Source organism: Apostichopus japonicus, chromosome 20 (genome assembly GCF_037975245.1).
Source record: "Apostichopus japonicus isolate 1M-3 chromosome 20, ASM3797524v1, whole genome shotgun sequence".
Classification (NCBI taxonomy): Eukaryota; Metazoa; Echinodermata; class Holothuroidea; order Aspidochirotida; family Stichopodidae; genus Apostichopus; species Apostichopus japonicus.
In genome coordinates, this window is record NC_092580.1 from 9,559,711 (window position 1) to 9,580,342 (window position 20,632).

The 20,632-nt window shown below is 40.2% G+C and overlaps 1 protein-coding gene across 1 annotated transcript; it reads left to right on the plus strand.

Moving 5' to 3' along the window:
* The first annotated feature begins 527 nt into the window (after positions 1-527).
* LOC139961995 (uncharacterized) lies at positions 528-5,174 on the plus strand. The gene is made up of 2 exons (XM_071961770.1): positions 528-920; positions 1,934-5,174. Exons 1-2 carry the CDS (start codon positions 909-911, stop codon positions 4,481-4,483), a joined length of 2,562 nt encoding a protein of 853 aa, XP_071817871.1. The 5' UTR covers positions 528-908; the 3' UTR covers positions 4,484-5,174.
* Positions 5,175-20,632: the final 15,458 nt, after the last annotated feature.

Consider the following 20,632-nt stretch of genomic DNA (forward strand, 5'->3'; position numbering starts at 1 on the left):
TCATTGACATTTCCCAACAATATCATGAAGGCAGAAACAGTCATTACTGTGGCATGATTTGGCACTCAACATGATCACACCCAACAGCATTCTGAAAAATCACTAACAAATTCAAATTTATCAGTAAGTGTTTAGGAATTCTTCACTCTTGACATCACTAGAGATCTTAATTGGCATAAAAAGTGCAATTGCCAAAAAAAGTATAAAGAGCATAGTTGACCCAAAAAAGTATATAATACTTTAAAAGAATTTAAATTTTGGATAACAAATATAGGGCTCAGTACGCCGGTTTCTGCCTAGTAGGAACGACCTGCCATTGACCGTAGTGCCCTTGATTTTCAAATGCGTCAATGGGATTGATGAATTCACTTTTTGTTTCTTACATACACCAACAGACTGAGACAAATCCAAATATCGATAGATACAATTCGCATTGGTTTATTGAATTTCACTCAAAACTGTAGAAATCAGGCATTTTTAATGAAATATAGCCCAATGTTATCTCCCTCAAAACATTAATACAATTCGTCCCCGTTTTGGCGTAGTGGCGAATCTGCACTTTTAGCGAAATTGAGTTAGATATTGTTCTTGGCTATTTTAATGACGTAGAATCGAATGGCAGGGGTCTCAAATTTGAAAAATATCTGGTTTTTTAGATAACAATGCTTTAGATCTGACGAATGCGTATGGACACACCGTTTCAACCCTGACATACTGACGAATGCAGCATTCGCCGATATGCACGATCCGTAAGTAAACCATTAGTAGTGCCCAGAGTTTTAACGTAGTGACGAATGTGACCAATATAAGCTTTAATATAGCCTAACTAGAGTCAGCTACCAAGCACAATGAAGAAGTACCTGTTAACAAAGAAACGGGCCTCGTTACCTCGGTTGGCATCATAGGATATGTACATAATGGTGAGACACTTTTTTACTTACTCGACATTATCTCAGAGAAAGTTTAATTACTAAGATTCTATCAATCGAACGTTGCATGACCGAGTGGTCGAATCATGTAGTGAAACAGCCTAGTGTTATACTTTCTGTGTATAGCATAACTACTATCAGTTACGCGAATTTAGCTAAGGCACGTACTGTACGTATACTGTATTTGAGTTACGTTGCATTGAAATAATACAGTGGACAGGTGCGTGGAATGATTTTCTTGCAATTGGATGTTTGTGTTAAATGTTAATGAAACCGAAGCCGGTTGGGAGATAAATACAGTTGTAATCGAAAAGATAAAGGCTTGAAATAAGCCAGTGTTCATCTACGATCTAATAGTAAAACGGATAAGCTACTTTAATGCCTCCTGATCCTTGGGTCTCTAAACTAACTAAACAGTTCAAAGCAGTATTCGTGATCATTAACAGCCACTTTTTAGGCTAGGCCTAACCTGAAAACACAGGCTTGTACTGTTATTCCAGATATCATATTTGAGCCTTAGTTATGGTCCACTCATTTGACTTCTTCGCAATTTACCGATTTTGACAATCTTCAACTTTCCTAAGCTTATATTATCAGGCCAACTCTTCTCAACAATCAGCCAAATACTGTTTTCTATGATATGTCAATTCATTATTTAGCACCATATATTTTAATACGAAATAAGCTGCACTATAAGACTAACAATGCAGGTATACTACTTTCTTATTTTAATTTGGCTAATAGTTTCAATGGGCACATTTCACTTAGGTTGTGGTGAATGGGTCTATTCAAATACGGTCATTATGTAAGGTACTTCTAATATAATAATACATTGGATTTCGCCTAGCCTTGTTTAAAAATTAAAAAAACGCTGTCTCAATAGAAAAAAGGAAAATGTGACCTTGACAGTACAAGACTTCCAATAGCATGATATTCTTTGTTTAACCTTTAAATATGCATGTCTCTTGACACACAAAAACTTTCTATTTTATCTTATTCTGCAGACAGATGTACTGGTCAAGTGGGATAAAGACAACAGTCAGAATGTTGTTGCATGGAAGGACCTCGATTCATATGGAGCGACTCTGCCGTCCATTGGGGCCAGAATACGTATGCGGTGGAAAACAGAGTGGTGGGAAGGTGATATTTTGGATTTTAGTAAAAGAGATGTCTCTGATTCGGATGATGCTTCCAGTGAAGACGAAAGTGAAGATGAATGTGGTGATGATGATATCCCTCTTGCTAGCTATGTCGCAAATCAATCAGTCACGCAGGAGAACTCCACTGCGCAGGAGATGTCGACTAAGCAGTCAACATCCTTGTCATATGATCAAGAGAACACAATGAGTATAAATCACCATGTATCTTTGTTGCATCCACATACAAATTTGTTACAATCCGTTGCTGCGGAAAAAATCCCGGATAAAGAGGATATGGAAAACAACCTCATTTCAGCAGAGGGCATCCATGATGAAACATTAAGGTTTGGAAGTTTTTTACAAACATGTGAAAATTCGAACTGCAGTGGAGAAGTGTTTTCTGCATGTGGAAAATGCTTAGCGCTTCTTTGTTACGATCACTCTATGCTAGACATAGATTGTAAAACACACAGCCTACGAAATGAAGACATGATCTATACCAGCATAGACACAGCTCCAAACGAAGTAACAAACAACTCAAGCGTTTTCAAGCTTGACGAGACTGTTCATCAAAATGTTCTGACTGAAATAACAGTTTCATCTCTAGCAAATATTCAGAATTTTGCCAAAGAACCAGAGTCCTTCCTGGTAGAGGGAGTTGAAAAAGAAAATGCAGCTGTCCAATCACCAATCAAGAAACACAGTAAAAGACGCACAGCCAAGAAAAATCGTAACTTGGGAAAAGCGTACACAAGTTCAAGCTCTGGAAAGTTTAGTCATGCGAGGAGGAGTTTGGGTGTCAGATGCAAGGGTGACTTCTGTGAAAAACGTGGGCTATTTTGCAAGCAGTTTAACGACTCGCGACGGCATGGAATCCTTAACTCTTACTACGATCTTGGCGATCTACTGAAGCAGAGGCAATGGATTAAGCAACATGTTGCCTCAAATACTCCCATGAAGAGACGACAGAATATGAACGCAGAAAGTCGAAAAAAAGCTTGCTACGCATATTCTCTACCAGGAGTAAATTCTGAGTTGCTCCCAGTCTGTAGGCAGATGTTCCTTGGTACGGTTGGTATAAGTGAACGACAGGTCAGAACAACCATGGCTAAAATTCAACAGCATGGTCATATAGAAAATGAAAAAAGAGGCGGAAGACCTCCGAAGATGTTGCAAAGAGACAGAGCACTAAGGGACGATGTTGAAAGACACATTGATAGATTCCCTAGAATGGAATCGCATTATTGTAGGAAAAAGACTTCATACCAATATCTGTCACCAGATCTCAATTTAATTAAAATGTATGAGTTGTACCAGCGAGAATGTTGCAAAGAGAATAGGATAACAGCCTCTCTGTCATTGTACAAGGATGTATTCTACACAAAAAAACTCAAATTTCATGTACCAAAGAAAGATGTATGTGGCTTATGTGATACATTCAACAGAGGAAATCAGGACGAGAGAGACAAAATCAAAGGCACTTATGAGAAGCACATCGCTGAAAAGCAGGAAGTTAGGAAGGTGAAAGAAGTGTTGAAATCCAAAGCCAACACTGACCCATCTTTTCTCCTTGCTAGCTTTGATCTACAGCAAGTACTATACGTACCGAAGTCTGCAAGAGGTGAGCTTTTCTACAAAAGAAAATTAGCATGTTACAACTTCACAATATGTGAAATAGGGAAAATGGATGGTTTTTGCTATTTCTGGCACGAAGGTATTGCTCGAAGAGGGGCAAATGAAATTGCATCCAATGTCTACCACTTCCTTTGTGAAGTTGATACAAGAAATGTCTCTGACATCGCTTTCTTTGCAGATGGCTGTTGCGGGCAGAACAAAAATTCCATTCTGCCAACTATGCTGGGTTATTTTCTAAAATCTTCCAAGAAGGTAGAGAAAATTACAGTGTACTTTTTTGAGACAAACCATGGTCAAAACGAAGGTGATTGTATGCACAGTGTAATAGAGAGATCTGTGAAAAGAACAAGTGAGATAATGTTGCCAAGTCAACTTGCGACTGTTATTAGAATGGCCAGTAAGCGGCCCTATCGCGTAACTGAAGTGCAGACGAGCGATATCACCGACTGGAAGCAGTTGGCAAAAGATCGCGGAGTGCTGAGAGTCAGGACTTCAGAAGAAGGTGATGCTATTGATTGGACAAACTTCATGGTGATCCAGCTTAATAAGGAATTGCCAAATAAGATATTTTTTAAAAACTCACATCTACAATTGAGCTTTTCAAGCATTAACCTAGAGGCCAACAGACGGCGATCAAATCCAGAGGAGAACCTTTCAATGATTGAAACGCCTAAAATATCTAATGTTAAGTTCGAGGATCTCATGACATTTTGCAATGGAAATACACCAGTAATTTATCACCCTGAACATAAGGCGTTCTATCAAATGCTCCCTCATTAGAAGAACTGAAATAATGTGCTTATCTGTGCTTATCAAAAATTTTATCATCATTAAGTTTGATTACTTTTTGTGAGGGGAACTTTGATCTTGAAAAATGTTAAACTTATAGTTTATTTTTAAGTTGAATATTGAGAGGCTGTTTCATCATATTGATGACTTTGTTTGATAGATTTCATCTTGATAATTATATATATGTTTTTCTTCTTATCTTTCATCTTATCAGATTCGCTTTTTGTATTTTTATAGTTATAAATATATTTGAATTAGTATTGAACTTTGATAGAATTTAAAAAGATCGTGGAGTGCTAGCTAAGAGTCAGGACTTGCAGAAGGTGATGCTATTGGGAACTTTGATCTTGAAAAATATAGTTTAAAATATTTAAGTTGAATATTGAAATGTTGTTTCATCAAATTGATGACTTTGTTTGATAGTTATAGTTATAAATATATTTGAATTAGTATTGAATTTTGATAGAACTTCAAATGTTATTACATGTTGTGAAAGGTTTATATTCTGAAAGGTTTATATTCTGCAAATAAAATTTTACTTCTTGTTACGTTGGAAACATTTTTTGTGTATAAACTATTTCTTATTTGTCATGCACGATGCGCATATTTTCACTGACAAAAATGCAAGTATAGGAGCTAGGGTTTTAAAAAGGATACTTCGACCACTATTTTTCTAACACAATCTCGCACAGTTCACAAAACAAGTTATCAAATTGTCCCGTATACACTCGTAAATATGGCACATGTCATTCTGACCCCCGTCCCAAAGTCTCTATTCGGTTGTTACTTTCCCCCGGTGCCCCCCCCCCGCCCCCCTCCAACGCTAGCTATCACAAGAGAACTGCATTGATATCTACACACTACGGTGGCGAATGTCATGGTTTTATAGGTAGTAGCTTTAACATCCAACTTTAACAAAGTGACGAACATGAGACGAATGTTCAAACTTAACTAACTAGACAAGAAAAACGACTTGACATAATGACGAATGTTTTTACAGTAACATTTCGACTAAATTCAATGTTCTTTGATAATAAATATGAATAGGAATCGAAACCTCAATCTATTTTCTGACAAATAGCGAACTTTTCTAACACATTAGCTTATATTTAGAGCACGAAACTACGAAGTGAAAATATCAAAATCTTTAGAGCGCGTTTTCTCAAAACACACTTTTTCGACATTCGCCACTACGCCAAAACGGGGACGAATTGCCTTATACACTAAAATCCGCCACTACCAAATGTCCAAGAGTCAATACTCTATATAATTCTTGCAAATCTTCCATGTTATCAAACCTCATAAATAAAATTTCTTAGTCACGATTGTGACAATGGGCTACTCGAAAGTCATAAGTATAGCCTTTACCTGCGCCTTGTACATTGTTAGCCTTGTTCAACGAGTGGTACGCAACTACAATTGAAAATGTGAATTAGCCATTTGCATTAAAAATATGCCCCCTAGAACTACAGAAAACCCATGTTGACATACCAAAAGTCAAACAAAACAATTAAGCTACGCCACATATATGCTAACTACAAAGACCATTGACCATAACGTTAATATCTGCATAATAGTAGTACAGCCCTCTAAACCATGGACAATTTTAGTGCCAGCCTACTGCGTCACAGGTTCAGCGAATAAACATATGGTTAGGCTTGATTTCCCCCATTGACCTAGTGTGTTGTTAGGCTGCCATAGGGTTAGAGATATAAGTGACTATTCGGTGAAAATTGTATGCAAGCTTATTTGCGAAACAGTTTCAGTTCAATTCACCACATCGTATTGCAGTGTATGAAGCAGAGGACCTTCAAGCTGCTGTATAGCTCAGCCCCAGTATGATCATGACACGTGTACTGGACAAACATTCCAGAAACGTTATTGTAATACACCCTTTCGAGAAAGCATGACCAATTGCTGTAAACCCCCAATCCAGTGATCCAGTGATACATGATATGAAAAGGGATGTTTACGCTCTAGCTGGCTAAAAAAAAGTACAGATATGCTGGAGTGCGAAAATTGCCCTACAGCAAACCGATTTTTTTCCACCTAGCTAGGGAGTTTAGGTCCTGTTCTTCACAAGTAGGATTATAGCCTTCCTGTATGTTAGTCTCTGGTTCACGCTAATGTGCACGTGTACAAGAAGTTAGATTGTGATTTGGTGTCAGTTTTTTTAGATTTTTAAGTCTTAAACATTCAGGAAAATTGTCCTTGCAAAACATGATTCTTGTACAATTGCAAATAAAACAAGATTAAGGACGGAAATATTAATGCAAGTAACACTTTTATTCACAAATAGTTACGTTTTAAGCAGTTTTTTATGGGAAATTAGTGCCGGTCGGAAGCAGTGTTTTTCATCCGGAGTGGTGGGCGGAAATCCTCCGTGCTGGTCGGGCCCGCCTAGTGCCGACCACCGTAGTTATAACGTTGTTCACCGTTACTTTCAGTCAGACAATTTCATCGATTTGAACAGTAAATAAGCTAAGCCCTACTCAGGTTAACATTTTACGGTTCTGAGAATGAACTTTACAGAAATAAACACAGATAAATTTTTGTGCACATCATAGCCTATTGAATCACGTTAGGCCTATGAGTATGAGGTATCCTGCACATATCATGCATATGGCATAACGTTAGGCTAGAACGACCAACGTTCGTTGTTGCTAAGCAGAACTAAAAACTGGTAATTTACTTGTCATCAATTTGACTATCTATTCTAAAAATACTAAATAAAGAATAACTTGCAATTAAATCACAACTTAGTAAAGTAATAAGATACACCCACCTTGCGATTGCAGACATTTTCTCGGCTCCAGAATTTCTTACTGCAGTATCAAATATGGCGTCGGAATCATCAAGAGCAAGAGGCCTGGCGCTTGCAGAGTGCGCACGCGCGGCTACGTATATCTGACGTCATTTGTGAATTCTAAATTAGTCAAATGACGAAGACGTTTTAGTACCGGTGCTGGAATATCACCTTAACCTAATTAAGTTTTTGCTATAAGTAATTATCAATTTCCCCCAAAAATTAGTGGATATTTTTCTTATGACGTCTTAGAGTTTACACTTAACCGAAAATTGTTAAATAGCATATCCATTATTCCTTGGGTTTTTAATTATTGGTGATTTTATAAACAATTTTTTAATATTCATCCATATTGTGGCGCGGAAGTTGTTTGTAAGTAAATAACAAAAAACCTTGAAGACCAAAAATAACAAATAAAGCTTTGAAATCAAATTTCGTGATTCCCATTGACTAATTATGCTTCGTCACTATTTTGGACAATGACTAACTTTCATTGGTCTTTAGCCATTTTAATTAGTCATATGACTGATGAAATTAGTCAAAAATTTTGACTAATGCAAAATTAGTCATTTGACCATTTTGGCATGTGTATATGACTAATTAAAACTTACAGTGTACCGATTAATCAAATCTGCGGTACTGATAAGTCGAATGTGCGATACCGATAAATCGAATGTGCGATACCGAAAAATCGAAATTACGATACCGATTAATCGAATGTGCGGTACCGATAAATCGAACGTGCGATTCCGATTAATCGAATTGCGATACACATAAATCGAATGTGCGGTACGGATAAATCGTATGTGCGGTACCGATTATTCGAATGTGCGATAACGATAAATCGAAAGTGCAATACCGATAAATCGAATTTACGATACCAATAAATCAAATGCGGTACCGATAAATCGATATTGCGGTACCGATAAATCGAATGTGCGATACCGATAAATCGAATATACGATACCGATGAATCGAATGTGCGGTACCGATAAATAGAAAGTGCGGTACCGATAAATCGGATGTGCGATACCGATAAATCGAATGTGCGATACCGATTAATCGAATCTGCGGTACCGGTAAATCGAATGTGCGCTACCGATTAATCGAATCTACGGTACCGATGAATCGATTGTGCGGGACCGATAAATCGATTGTGCGGGACCGATAAATCGATTGTGCGGGACCGATAAATCGATTGTGCGATGCCGATAAATCGAAAGTGCAATACCGATAAATCGAATTAACGATACCGATAAATCGAATGTGCGGTACCGATAAATCGAAAGTGCGATACCGATAAATCGAATATACGATACCGATTAATCGAATGTGCGGTACCGATAAATAGAAAGTGCGGTACCGATAAATCGAATGTGCGATACCGATAAATCGAATGTGCGATACCGATGAATGGAATGTGCGGTACCGATAAATCGGATGTGCGATACCGATAAATCGAATGTGCGGGACCGATAAATCAAATGTGCGATACCGATAAATCGAATATAGGGTACCGATAAATCGAATGGGCGGTACCGATGAATCGAAAGTGCGAGACCTATTAATCAAATGTGCGGTAGGCTACCGATAAATCGATTGTTCGGTTCCGATAATTCGATTCTGCGGTACCGACCAATCGAAAGTGCGGCACAGATAAATCAAATGTGCGAGACCGATTAATCGAATGTGCGGTAGGCTGTCGATAAATCGATTGTGCTGTACGGATATATCGATTGTACGGTACCGATAAATCGAAAGTGCGGTACCGAAAAATCGAACGTGCGATACCGATTAATCAAATCTGCGGTACTGATAAATCGAATGTGCGATACCGATGAATCGAATGTGCGATACCGAAAAATCGAACTTACGATACCGATTAATCGAATGTGTGGTACCGATAAGTCGAATGTGCGATACCGATAAATCGAATTTACAATACCGATAAATCGAATGTGCGGTACCGATAAATCGATTGTACGGGACCGATAAATCGAAAGTGCGGTATCGATAAATCGAACGTGCGATACCGATAAGTCGAATGTGCGATACCGATAAATCGAATGTGCGATACAGATAAATCGAATTTACGATACCGATTTATCGAATGTGCGGTAACGATAAATCGATTGTGCGGTACCGATAAACCAAACGTGCGATAATGATAAATCGAATGTGCAATAACGATAAGTCGAATTTACGATACCGATAAATCGAATGTGCGGTACCGATAAATCGATTATGCGGGACCGATAAATCGAAGGTGCGATACCGATAAATCGAATGCGCGATACCGATCAATTAAATTAACGATACCGATAAATCGAATTTACGATACCGATAAATCGAATGTGCGGTACCGATAAATCGAAAGTGCGATACCGATAAATCGAATATACGATACCGATTAATCGAATGTGCGGTACCGATAAATAGAAAGTGCGGTACCGATAAATCGAATGTGCGATACCGATAAATCGAATGTGCGATACCGATGAATGGAATGTGCGGTACCGATAAATCGGATGTGCGATACCGATAAATCGAATGTGCGGGACCGATAAATCAAATGTGCGATACCGATAAATCGAATATAGGGTACCGATAAATCGAATGGGCGGTACCGATGAATCGAAAGTGCGAGACCTATTAATCAAATGTGCGGTAGGCTACCGATAAATCGATTGTTCGGTTCCGATAATTCGATTCTGCGGTACCGACCAATCGAAAGTGCGGCACAGATAAATCAAATGTGCGAGACCGATTAATCGAATGTGCGGTAGGCTGCCGATAAATCGATTGTGCTGTACGGATATATTGATTGTACGGTACCGATAAATCGAAAGTGCGGTACCGAAAAATCGAACGTGCGATACCGATTAATCAAATCTGCGGTACTGATAAATCGAATGTGCGATACCGATGAATCGAATGTGCGATACCGAAAAATCGAACTTACGATACCGATTAATCGAATGTGTGGTACCGATAAGTCGAATGTGCGATACCGATAAATCGAATTTACAATACCGATAAATCGAATGTGCGGTACCGATAAATCGATTGTGCGGGACCGATAAATCGAAAGTGCGGTATCGATAAATCGAACGTGCGATACCGATAAGTCGAATGTGCGATACCGATAAATCGAATGTGCGATACAGATAAATCGAATTTACGATACCGATTTATCGAATGTGCGGTAACGATAAATCGATTGTGCGGTACCGATAAACCAAACGTGCGATAATGATAAATCGAATGTGCAATAACGATAAGTCGAATTTACGATACCGATAAATCGAATGTGCGGTACCGATAAATCGATTGTGCGGGACCGATAAATCGAAGGTGCGATACCGATAAATCGAATGCGCGATACCGATCAATTAAATTAACGATACCGATAAATCGAATTTACGATACCGATAAATCGAATGTGCGGTACCGATAAATCGAAAGTGCGATACCGATAAATCGAATGTGCGGTACCGATGAATCGATTGTGTTGGACCGATATTTCGAATGTGCGTTACCGATATATCGAATGTGAGGTACCGATAAATCGAATGTGCGGTACCGATAAATCAAATGTGCGATGCCGATATATCGAATATTGGGTACCGATAAATCGAATGGGCGGTACCGATAAATCGAAAGTGCGAGACCTATTAATCAAATGTGCGGTAGGCTACCGATAAATCGATTGTGCGGTTCCGATAATTCGATTCTGCGGTACCGACCAATCGAAAGTGCGGTACCGATAAATCGATTGTGCGTTACCGGTTTATCGAATATGCGGTACCGCACAATCGATTGTTGTACCGATAAATCGAATGTGTGAGACCGATTAATCGATTGTGCGGTACCGATATTTCGAATGTGCGATACACATAAATCGAATGTGCGGTACGGATAAATCGTATGTGCGGTACCGATTATTCGAATGTGCGATAACGATAAATCGAAAGTGCAATACCGATAAATCGAATTTACGATACCAATAAATCAAATGCGGTACCGATAAATCGATATTGCGGTACCGATAAATCGAATGTGCGGTACCGATAAATCGAAAGTGCGGTACAGATAAATCAAACGTGCGATACTGATAAATCGAATGTGCAATAACGATAAATCGAATTTACGATACCAATAAATCAAATGCGGTACCGATAAATCGATATTGCGGTACCGATAAATCGAATGTGCGGTATCGATAAATCGAACGTGCGATACCGATTAGTCGAATGTGCGATACCGATAAATCGAATGTGCGATACAGATAAATCGAATTTACGATACCGATTTATCGAATGTGCGGTAACGATAAATCGATTGTGCGGTACCAATAAATCAAACGTGCGATAATGATAAATCGAATGTGCAATAACGATAAGTCGAATTTACGATACCGATAAATCGAATGTGCGGTACCGATGAATCGAAAGTGCGAGACCTATTAATCAAATGCGCGATACCGATCAATTAAATTAACGATTCCGATAAATCGAATTTACGATACCGATAAATCGAATGTGCGGTACCGATAAATCGAATTTGCGATACCGATAAATCGAATGTGCGGTACCGATAAATCGAAAGTGCGGTACAGATAAATCAAACGTGCGATACTGATAAATCGAATGTGCAATAACGATAAATCGAATTTACGATACCGATAAATCGAATGTGCGGTACCGATAAATCCATTGTGCGGTACCGATCAATAGAAAGTGCGGTACCGATAATCGAACGTGCGATACCGATAAATCGTATTTACGATACCGATAAATCCATTGTGCGGTACCGATCAATCGATTGTGCGGGACCGATAAATCGAAAGTGCAGAACCGATCAATCGAAAGTGCGGTACCGATAAATCGAACGTGCGATTCCGATTAATCGAATTGCGATACACATAAATCGATTGTGCGGTACGGATAAATCGTATGTGCGGTACCGATTATTCGAATGTACGATAACGATAAATCGAAAGTGCAATACCGATAATTCGAATTTACGATACCAATAAATCAAATGCGGTACCGATAAATCGATATTGCGGTACCGATAAATCGAATGTGCGGTACCGATAAATCCATTGTGCGGTACCGATAAATCGAAAGTGCGGTACCGATAAATTAAACGTGCGATACTGATAAATCGAATGTGCAATAACGATAAATCGAATTTACGATACCGATAAATCGAATGTGCGGTACCGATAAATCCATTGTGCGGTACCGATCAATCGAAAGTGCGATACCGATAATCGAACGTGCGATACCGATAAATCGTATTTACGATACCGATAAATCCATTGTGCGGTACCGATCAATCGATTGTGCGGGACCGATAAATCGAAAGTGCAGTACCGATCAATCTAAAGTGCGGTACCGATCAATCGAACGTGCGATACCGATTAATAGATTCTGCGGTACAGATAAATCGATTGTGCGGTACCGATCAATCGAAAGTGCGGTACCGATAAATCGATCGTGCGATACCGATTAATCGATTATGCGGTACCGATAAATCGGATGTGCAGTACTGATAAATCGATTGTGCGGTACCGATAAATCGGATGTGCAGTACTGATAAATCGATTGTGCGGTACCGATAAATCGAATGTGCGATACCCATTAATCGAACGAGCGGTACCGATAAATCGAATGTGCGGGACCGATCAATAGAAAGTGCGTTACCGATAATCGAACGTGCGATACCGATAAATCGTATTTACGACACCGATAAATCCATTGTGTGGTACCGATCAATCGATTGTGCGGGACCGATAAATCGAAAGTGCAGTACCGATCAATCGAAAGTGCGGTACCGATAAATCGAACGTGCGATACCGATTAATAGATTCTGCGGTACAGATAAATCGATTGTGCGGTACCGATCAATCGAAAGTGCGGTACCGATAAATCGAACGTGCGATACCGATTAATCGAATATGCGGTACCGATAAATCGGATGTGCAGTACTGATAAATCGATTGTGCGGTACCGATAAATCGGATGTGCAGTACTGATAAATCGATTGTGCGGTACCGATAAATCGAATGTGCGATACCCATTAATCGAACGAGCGGTACCGATAAATCGAATGTGCGGGACCGATAAATCGAATGTGCGGTACCGATAAATCGATTGTGCGGTACCGATTAATCGATTGTGCAGGACCGATAAATCGAATTTGCGGTACCGATAAATCGATTGTGCGGGACCGATAAGTCGAAAGTGCGATACCTATAAATCATACGTGCGATACCGATAAATCGAATGTGCGGTACCGATAAGTCGATTGTGCGGTACCGATGAATCGATTGTGCGGGACCGATAAATCGAATGTTCGGTACCGATAAATCGAACGTGCGATACCGATAAATCGATTATGCGGTACCGATAAATCGATTGGGCGGTACCGATAAATCGAATGTGCGACACCAATTAATCGAATGTGCGGTAGGCTACCGATAAATCGATTGTGCGGTTACGATAAATCTAATGTGCGAGACCGAGTAAACGATTGTGCGGTAGGCTACCGATAAATCGATTGTGCTGTACGGTTATATCGATTGTACGGTACCAATCAATAGAAAGTGCGATACCGATAAATCGAACGTGCGATACCGATTAATCAAATCTGCGGTACTGATAAGTCGAATGTGCGATACCGATAAATCGAATGTGCGATACCGAAAAATCGAAATTACGATACCGATTAATCGAATGTGCGGTACCGATAAATCGAACGTGCGATTCCGATTAATCGAATTGCGATACACATAAATCGAATGTGCGGTACGGATAAATCGTATGTGCGGTACCGATTATTCGAATGTGCGATAACGATAAATCGAAAGTGCAATACCGATAAATCGAATTTACGATACCAATAAATCAAATGCGGTACCGATAAATCGATATTGCGGTACCGATAAATCGAATGTGCGGTACCGATCAATCGAAAGTGCGGTACAGATAAATCAAACGTGCGATACTGATAAATCGAATGTGCAATAACGATAAATCGAATTTACGATACCGATAAATCGAATGTGCGGTACCGATAAATCCATTGTGCGGTACCGACCAATAGAAAGTGCGGTACCGATAATCGAACGTGCGATACCGATAAATCGTATTTACGATACCGATAAATCCATTGTGCGGTACCGATCAATCGATTGTGCGGGACCGATAAATCGAAAGTGCAGAACCGATCAATCGAAAGTGCGGTACCGATCAATCGAACGTGCGATACCGATTAATAGATTCTGCGGTACAGATAAATCGATTGTGCGGTACCGATCAATCGAAAGTGCGGTACCGATAAATCGAACGTGCGATACCGATTAATCGATTATGCGGTACCGATAAATCGGATGTGCAGTACTGATAAATCGAATGTGCGGTACCGATAAATCGGATGTGCAGTACTGATAAATCGATTGTGCGGTACCGATAAATCGAATGTGCGATACCCATTAATCGAACGAGCGGTACCGATAAATCGAATGTGCGGGACCGATAAATCGAATGTGCGGTACCGATAAATCGATTGTGCGGTACCGATTAATCGATTGTGCAGGACCGATAAATCGAATTTGCGGTACCGATAAATCGAATGTGCGGTACCGATAAATCGAATGTGCAATAACGATAAACCGAAAGTGCAATACTGATAAATCGAAAGTGCGGTACCTATAAATCAAACGTGCGATACCGATAAATCGAATGTGCGGTACCGATGAATCGATTGTGCGGTACCGATGAATCGATTGTGCGGGACCGATAAATCGAATGTGCGGTACCGATAAATCGAACGTGCGATACCGATAAATCGATTATGCGGTACCGATAAATCGATTGGGCGGTACCGATAAATCGAATGTGCGACACCAATTAGTCGAATGTGCGGTAGGCTACCGATAAATCGAATGTGCGGTACCGATAAATCCATTGTGCGGTACCGATCAATAGAAAGTGCGGTACCGATAATCGAACGTGCGATACCGATAAATCGTATTTACGATACCGATAAATCCATTGTGCGGTACCGATCAATCGATTGTGCGGGACCGATAAATCGAAAGTGCGGTACCGATCAATCGAAAGTGCGGTACCGATCAATCGAACGTGCGATACCGATTAATAGATTCTGCCATACAGATAAATCGATTGTGCGGTACCGATCAATCGAAAGTGCGGTACCGATAAATCGAACGTGCGATACCGATTAATCGAATATGCGGTACCGATAAATCGGATGTGCAGTACTGATAAATCGAATGTGCGGTACCGATAAATCGGATGTGCAGTACTGATAAATCGATTGTGCGGTACCGATAAATCGAATGTGCGATACCCATTAATCGAACGAGCGGTACCGATCAATCGAATGTGCGGGACCGATAAATCGAATGTGCGGTACCGATAAATCGATTGTGCGGTACCGATTAATCGATTGTGCAGGACCGATAAATCGAATTTGCGGTACCGATAAATCGAATGTGCGGTACCGATAAATCGAATGTGCAATAACGATAAACCGAAAGTGCAATACTGATAAATCGAAAGTGCGGTACCTATAAATCAAACGTGCGATACCGATAAATCGAATGTGCGGTACCGATGAATCGATTGTGCTTTATCGATGAATCGATTGTGCGGGACCGATAAATCGAATGTGCGGTACCGATAAATCGATTGTGCGGTACCGATAAATCGATTGTGCGGTACCGATTAATCGATTGTGCAGGACCGATAAATCGAATTTGCGGTACCGATAAATCGAATGTGCGGTACCGATAAATCGAATGTGCAATAACGATAAACCGAAAGTGCAATACTGATAAATCGAAAGTGCGGTACCTATAAATCAAACGTGCGATACCGATAAATCGAATGTGCGGTACCGATGAATCGATTGTGCTTTATCGATGAATCGATTGTGCGGGACCGATAAATCGAATGTGCGGTACCGATAAATCGATTGTGCGGTACCGATAAATCGATTGTGCGGTACCGATAAATCGAATGTGCGACACCAATTAATCGAATGTGCGGTAGGCTACCGATAAATCGATTGTGCGGTTACGATAAATCTAATGTGCGAGACCGAGTAATCGAATGTGCGGTAGGCTACCGATAAATCGATTGTGCTGTACGGTTATATCGATTGTACGGTACCAATCAATAGAAAGTGCGATACCGATAAATCGAACGTGCGATACCGATTAATCAAATCTGCGGTACTGATAAGTCGAATGTGCGATACCGATAAATCGAATGTGCGATACCGAAAAATCGAACTTACGATACCGATTAATCGAATGTGCGGTACCGATAAATAGAAAGTGCGGTACCGATCAATCGAATGTGCGATAACGAAAAATCGACCTTACGATACGGATTAATCGAATCTGCGGTACCGACAAATCGAAAGTGGGGTATACCGATAAATCAAACGTGCGATACCGATTAATCGAATGTGCGATACCGATAAATCGAACGTACGATACCGATTAATCAAATTGCGATATCGATAAATCGAATGTGCGGTACCGATGAATCGAATGTGCGGTACCGAAAAATAGAAAGTGCGATAACGATAAATCGAAAGTGCAATACCGATAAATAGAATTTACGATACCGATAAATCGATTGTGCGGTACCGATAAATCGAATGTGCGAGACCGATTAATCGATATGCGGTACCGATAAATCGATTGTGCGGTACCTATAAATCGAAAGTGCGGTACCGATAAATAGAACGTGCGATACCGATAAATCGTATTTACGATACCGATAAATCGAAAGTGCGAGACATATTAATCAAATGTGCGGTAGGCTACCGATAAATCGATTGTGCGGTTCCGATAATTCGATTCTGCGGTACCGACCAATCGAAAGTGCGGTACCGATAAATCGATTGTGCGTTACCGGTTTATCGAATATGCGGTACCGCACAATCGATTGTTGTACCGATAAATCGAATGTGTGAGACCGATTAATCGATTGTGCGGTACCGATATTTCGAATGTGCGATACACATAAATCGAATGTGCGGTACGGATAAATCGTATGTGCGGTACCGATTATTCGAATGTGCGATAACGATAAATCGAAAGTGCAATACCGATAAATCGAATTTACGATACCAATAAATCAAATGCGGTACCGATAAATCGATATTGCGGTACCGATAAATCGAATGTGCGGTACCGATAAATCGAAAGTGCGGTACAGATAAATCAAACGTGCGATACTGATAAATCGAATGTGCAATAACGATAAATCGAATTTACGATACCAATAAATCAAATGCGGTACCGATAAATCGATATTGCGGTACCGATAAATCGAATGTGCGGTATCGATAAATCGAACGTGCGATACCGATAAGTCGAATGTGCGATACCGATAAATCGAATGTGCGATACAGATAAATCGAATTTACGATACCGATTTATCGAATGTGCGGTAACGATAAATCGATTGTGCGGTACCAATAAATCAAACGTGCGATAATGATAAATCGAATGTGCAATAACGATAAGTCGAATTTACGATACCGATAAATCGAATGTGCGGTACCGATGAATCGAAAGTGCGAGACCTATTAATCAAATGCGCGATACCGATCAATTAAATTAACGATTCCGATAAATCGAATTTACGATACCGATAAATCGAATGTGCGGTACCGATAAATCGAATTTGCGATACCGATAAATCGAATGTGCGGTACCGATAAATCGAAAGTGCGGTACAGATAAATCAAACGTGCGATACTGATAAATCGAATGTGCAATAACGATAAATCGAATTTACGATACCGATAAATCGAATGTGCGGTACCGATAAATCCATTGTGCGGTACCGATCAATAGAAAGTGCGGTACCGATAATCGAACGTGCGATACCGATAAATCGTATTTACGATACCGATAAATCCATTGTGCGGTACCGATCAATCGATTGTGCGGGACCGATAAATCGAAAGTGCAGAACCGATCAATCGAAAGTGCGGTACCGATAAATCGAACGTGCGATTCCGATTAATCGAATTGCGATACACATAAATCGATTGTGCGGTACGGATAAATCGTATGTGCGGTACCGATTATTCGAATGTACGATAACGATAAATCGAAAGTGCAATACCGATAATTCGAATTTACGATACCAATAAATCAAATGCGGTACCGATAAATCGATATTGCGGTACCGATAAATCGAATGTGCGGTACCGATAAATCCATTGTGCGGTACCGATAAATCGAAAGTGCGGTACCGATAAATTAAACGTGCGATACTGATAAATCGAATGTGCAATAACGATAAATCGAATTTACGATACCGATAAATCGAATGTGCGGTACCGATAAATCCATTGTGCGGTACCGATCAATCGAAAGTGCGATACCGATAATCGAACGTGCGATACCGATAAATCGTATTTACGATACCGATAAATCCATTGTGCGGTACCGATCAATCGATTGTGCGGGACCGATAAATCGAAAGTGCAGTACCGATCAATCTAAAGTGCGGTACCGATCAATCGAACGTGCGATACCGATTAATAGATTCTGCGGTACAGATAAATCGATTGTGCGGTACCGATCAATCGAAAGTGCGGTACCGATAAATCGATCGTGCGATACCGATTAATCGATTATGCGGTACCGATAAATCGGATGTGCAGTACTGATAAATCGATTGTGCGGTACCGATAAATCGGATGTGCAGTACTGATAAATCGATTGTGCGGTACCGATAAATCGAATGTGCGATACCCATTAATCGAACGAGCGGTACCGATAAATCGAATGTGCGGGACCGATCAATAGAAAGTGCGTTACCGATAATCGAACGTGCGATACCGATAAATCGTATTTACGACACCGATAAATCCATTGTGTGGTACCGATCAATCGATTGTGCGGGACCGATAAATCGAAAGTGCAGTACCGATCAATCGAAAGTGCGGTACCGATAAATCGAACGTGCGATACCGATTAATAGATTCTGCGGTACAGATAAATCGATTGTGCGGTACCGATCAATCGAAAGTGCGGTACCGATAAATCGAACGTGCGATACCGATTAATCGAATATGCGGTACCGATAAATCGGATGTGCAGTACTGATAAATCGATTGTGCGGTACCGATAAATCGGATGTGCAGTACTGATAAATCGATTGTGCGGTACCGATAAATCGAATGTGCGATACCCATTAATCGAACGAGCGGTACCGATAAATCGAATGTGCGGGACCGATAAATCGAATGTGCGGTACCGATAAATCGATTGTGCGGTACCGATTAATCGATTGTGCAGGACCGATAAATCGAATTTGCGGTACCGATAAATCGATTGTGCGGGACCGATAAGTCGAAAGTGCGATACCTATAAATCATACGTGCGATACCGATAAATCGAATGTGCGGTACCGATAAGTCGATTGTGCGGTACCGATGAATCGATTGTGCGGGACCGATAAATCGAATGTTCGGTACCGATAAATCGAACGTGCGATACCGATAAATCGATTATGCGGTACCGATAAATCGATTGGGCGGTACCGATAAATCGAATGTGCGACACCAATTAATCGAATGTGCGGTAGGCTACCGATAAATCGATTGTGCGGTTACGATAAATCTAATGTGCGAGACCGAGTAAACGATTGTGCGGTAGGCTACCGATAAATCGATTGTGCTGTACGGTTATATCGATTGTACGGTACCAATCAATAGAAAGTGCGATACCGATAAATCGAACGTGCGATACCGATTAATCAAATCTGCGGTACTGATAAGTCGAATGTGCGATACCGATAAATCGAATGTGCGATACCGAAAAATCGAAATTACGATACCGATTAATCGAATGTGCGGTACCGATAAATCGAACGTGCGATTCCGATTAATCGAATTGCGATACACATAAATCGAATGTGCGGTACGGATAAATCGATTGTGCGGTACCGATTATTCGAATGTGCGATAACGATAAATCGAAAGTGCAATACCGATAAATCGAATTTACGATACCAATAAATCAAATGCGGTACCGATAAATCGATATTGCGGTACCGATAAATCGAATGTGCGGTACCGATAAATCGAAAGTGCGGTACAGATAAATCAAACGTGCGATACTGATAAATCGAATGTGCAATAACGATAAATCGAATTTACGATACCGATAAATCGAATGTGCGGTACCGATAAATCCATTGTGCGGTACCGACCAATAGAAAGTGCGGTACCGATAATCGAACGTGCGATACCGATAAATCGTATTT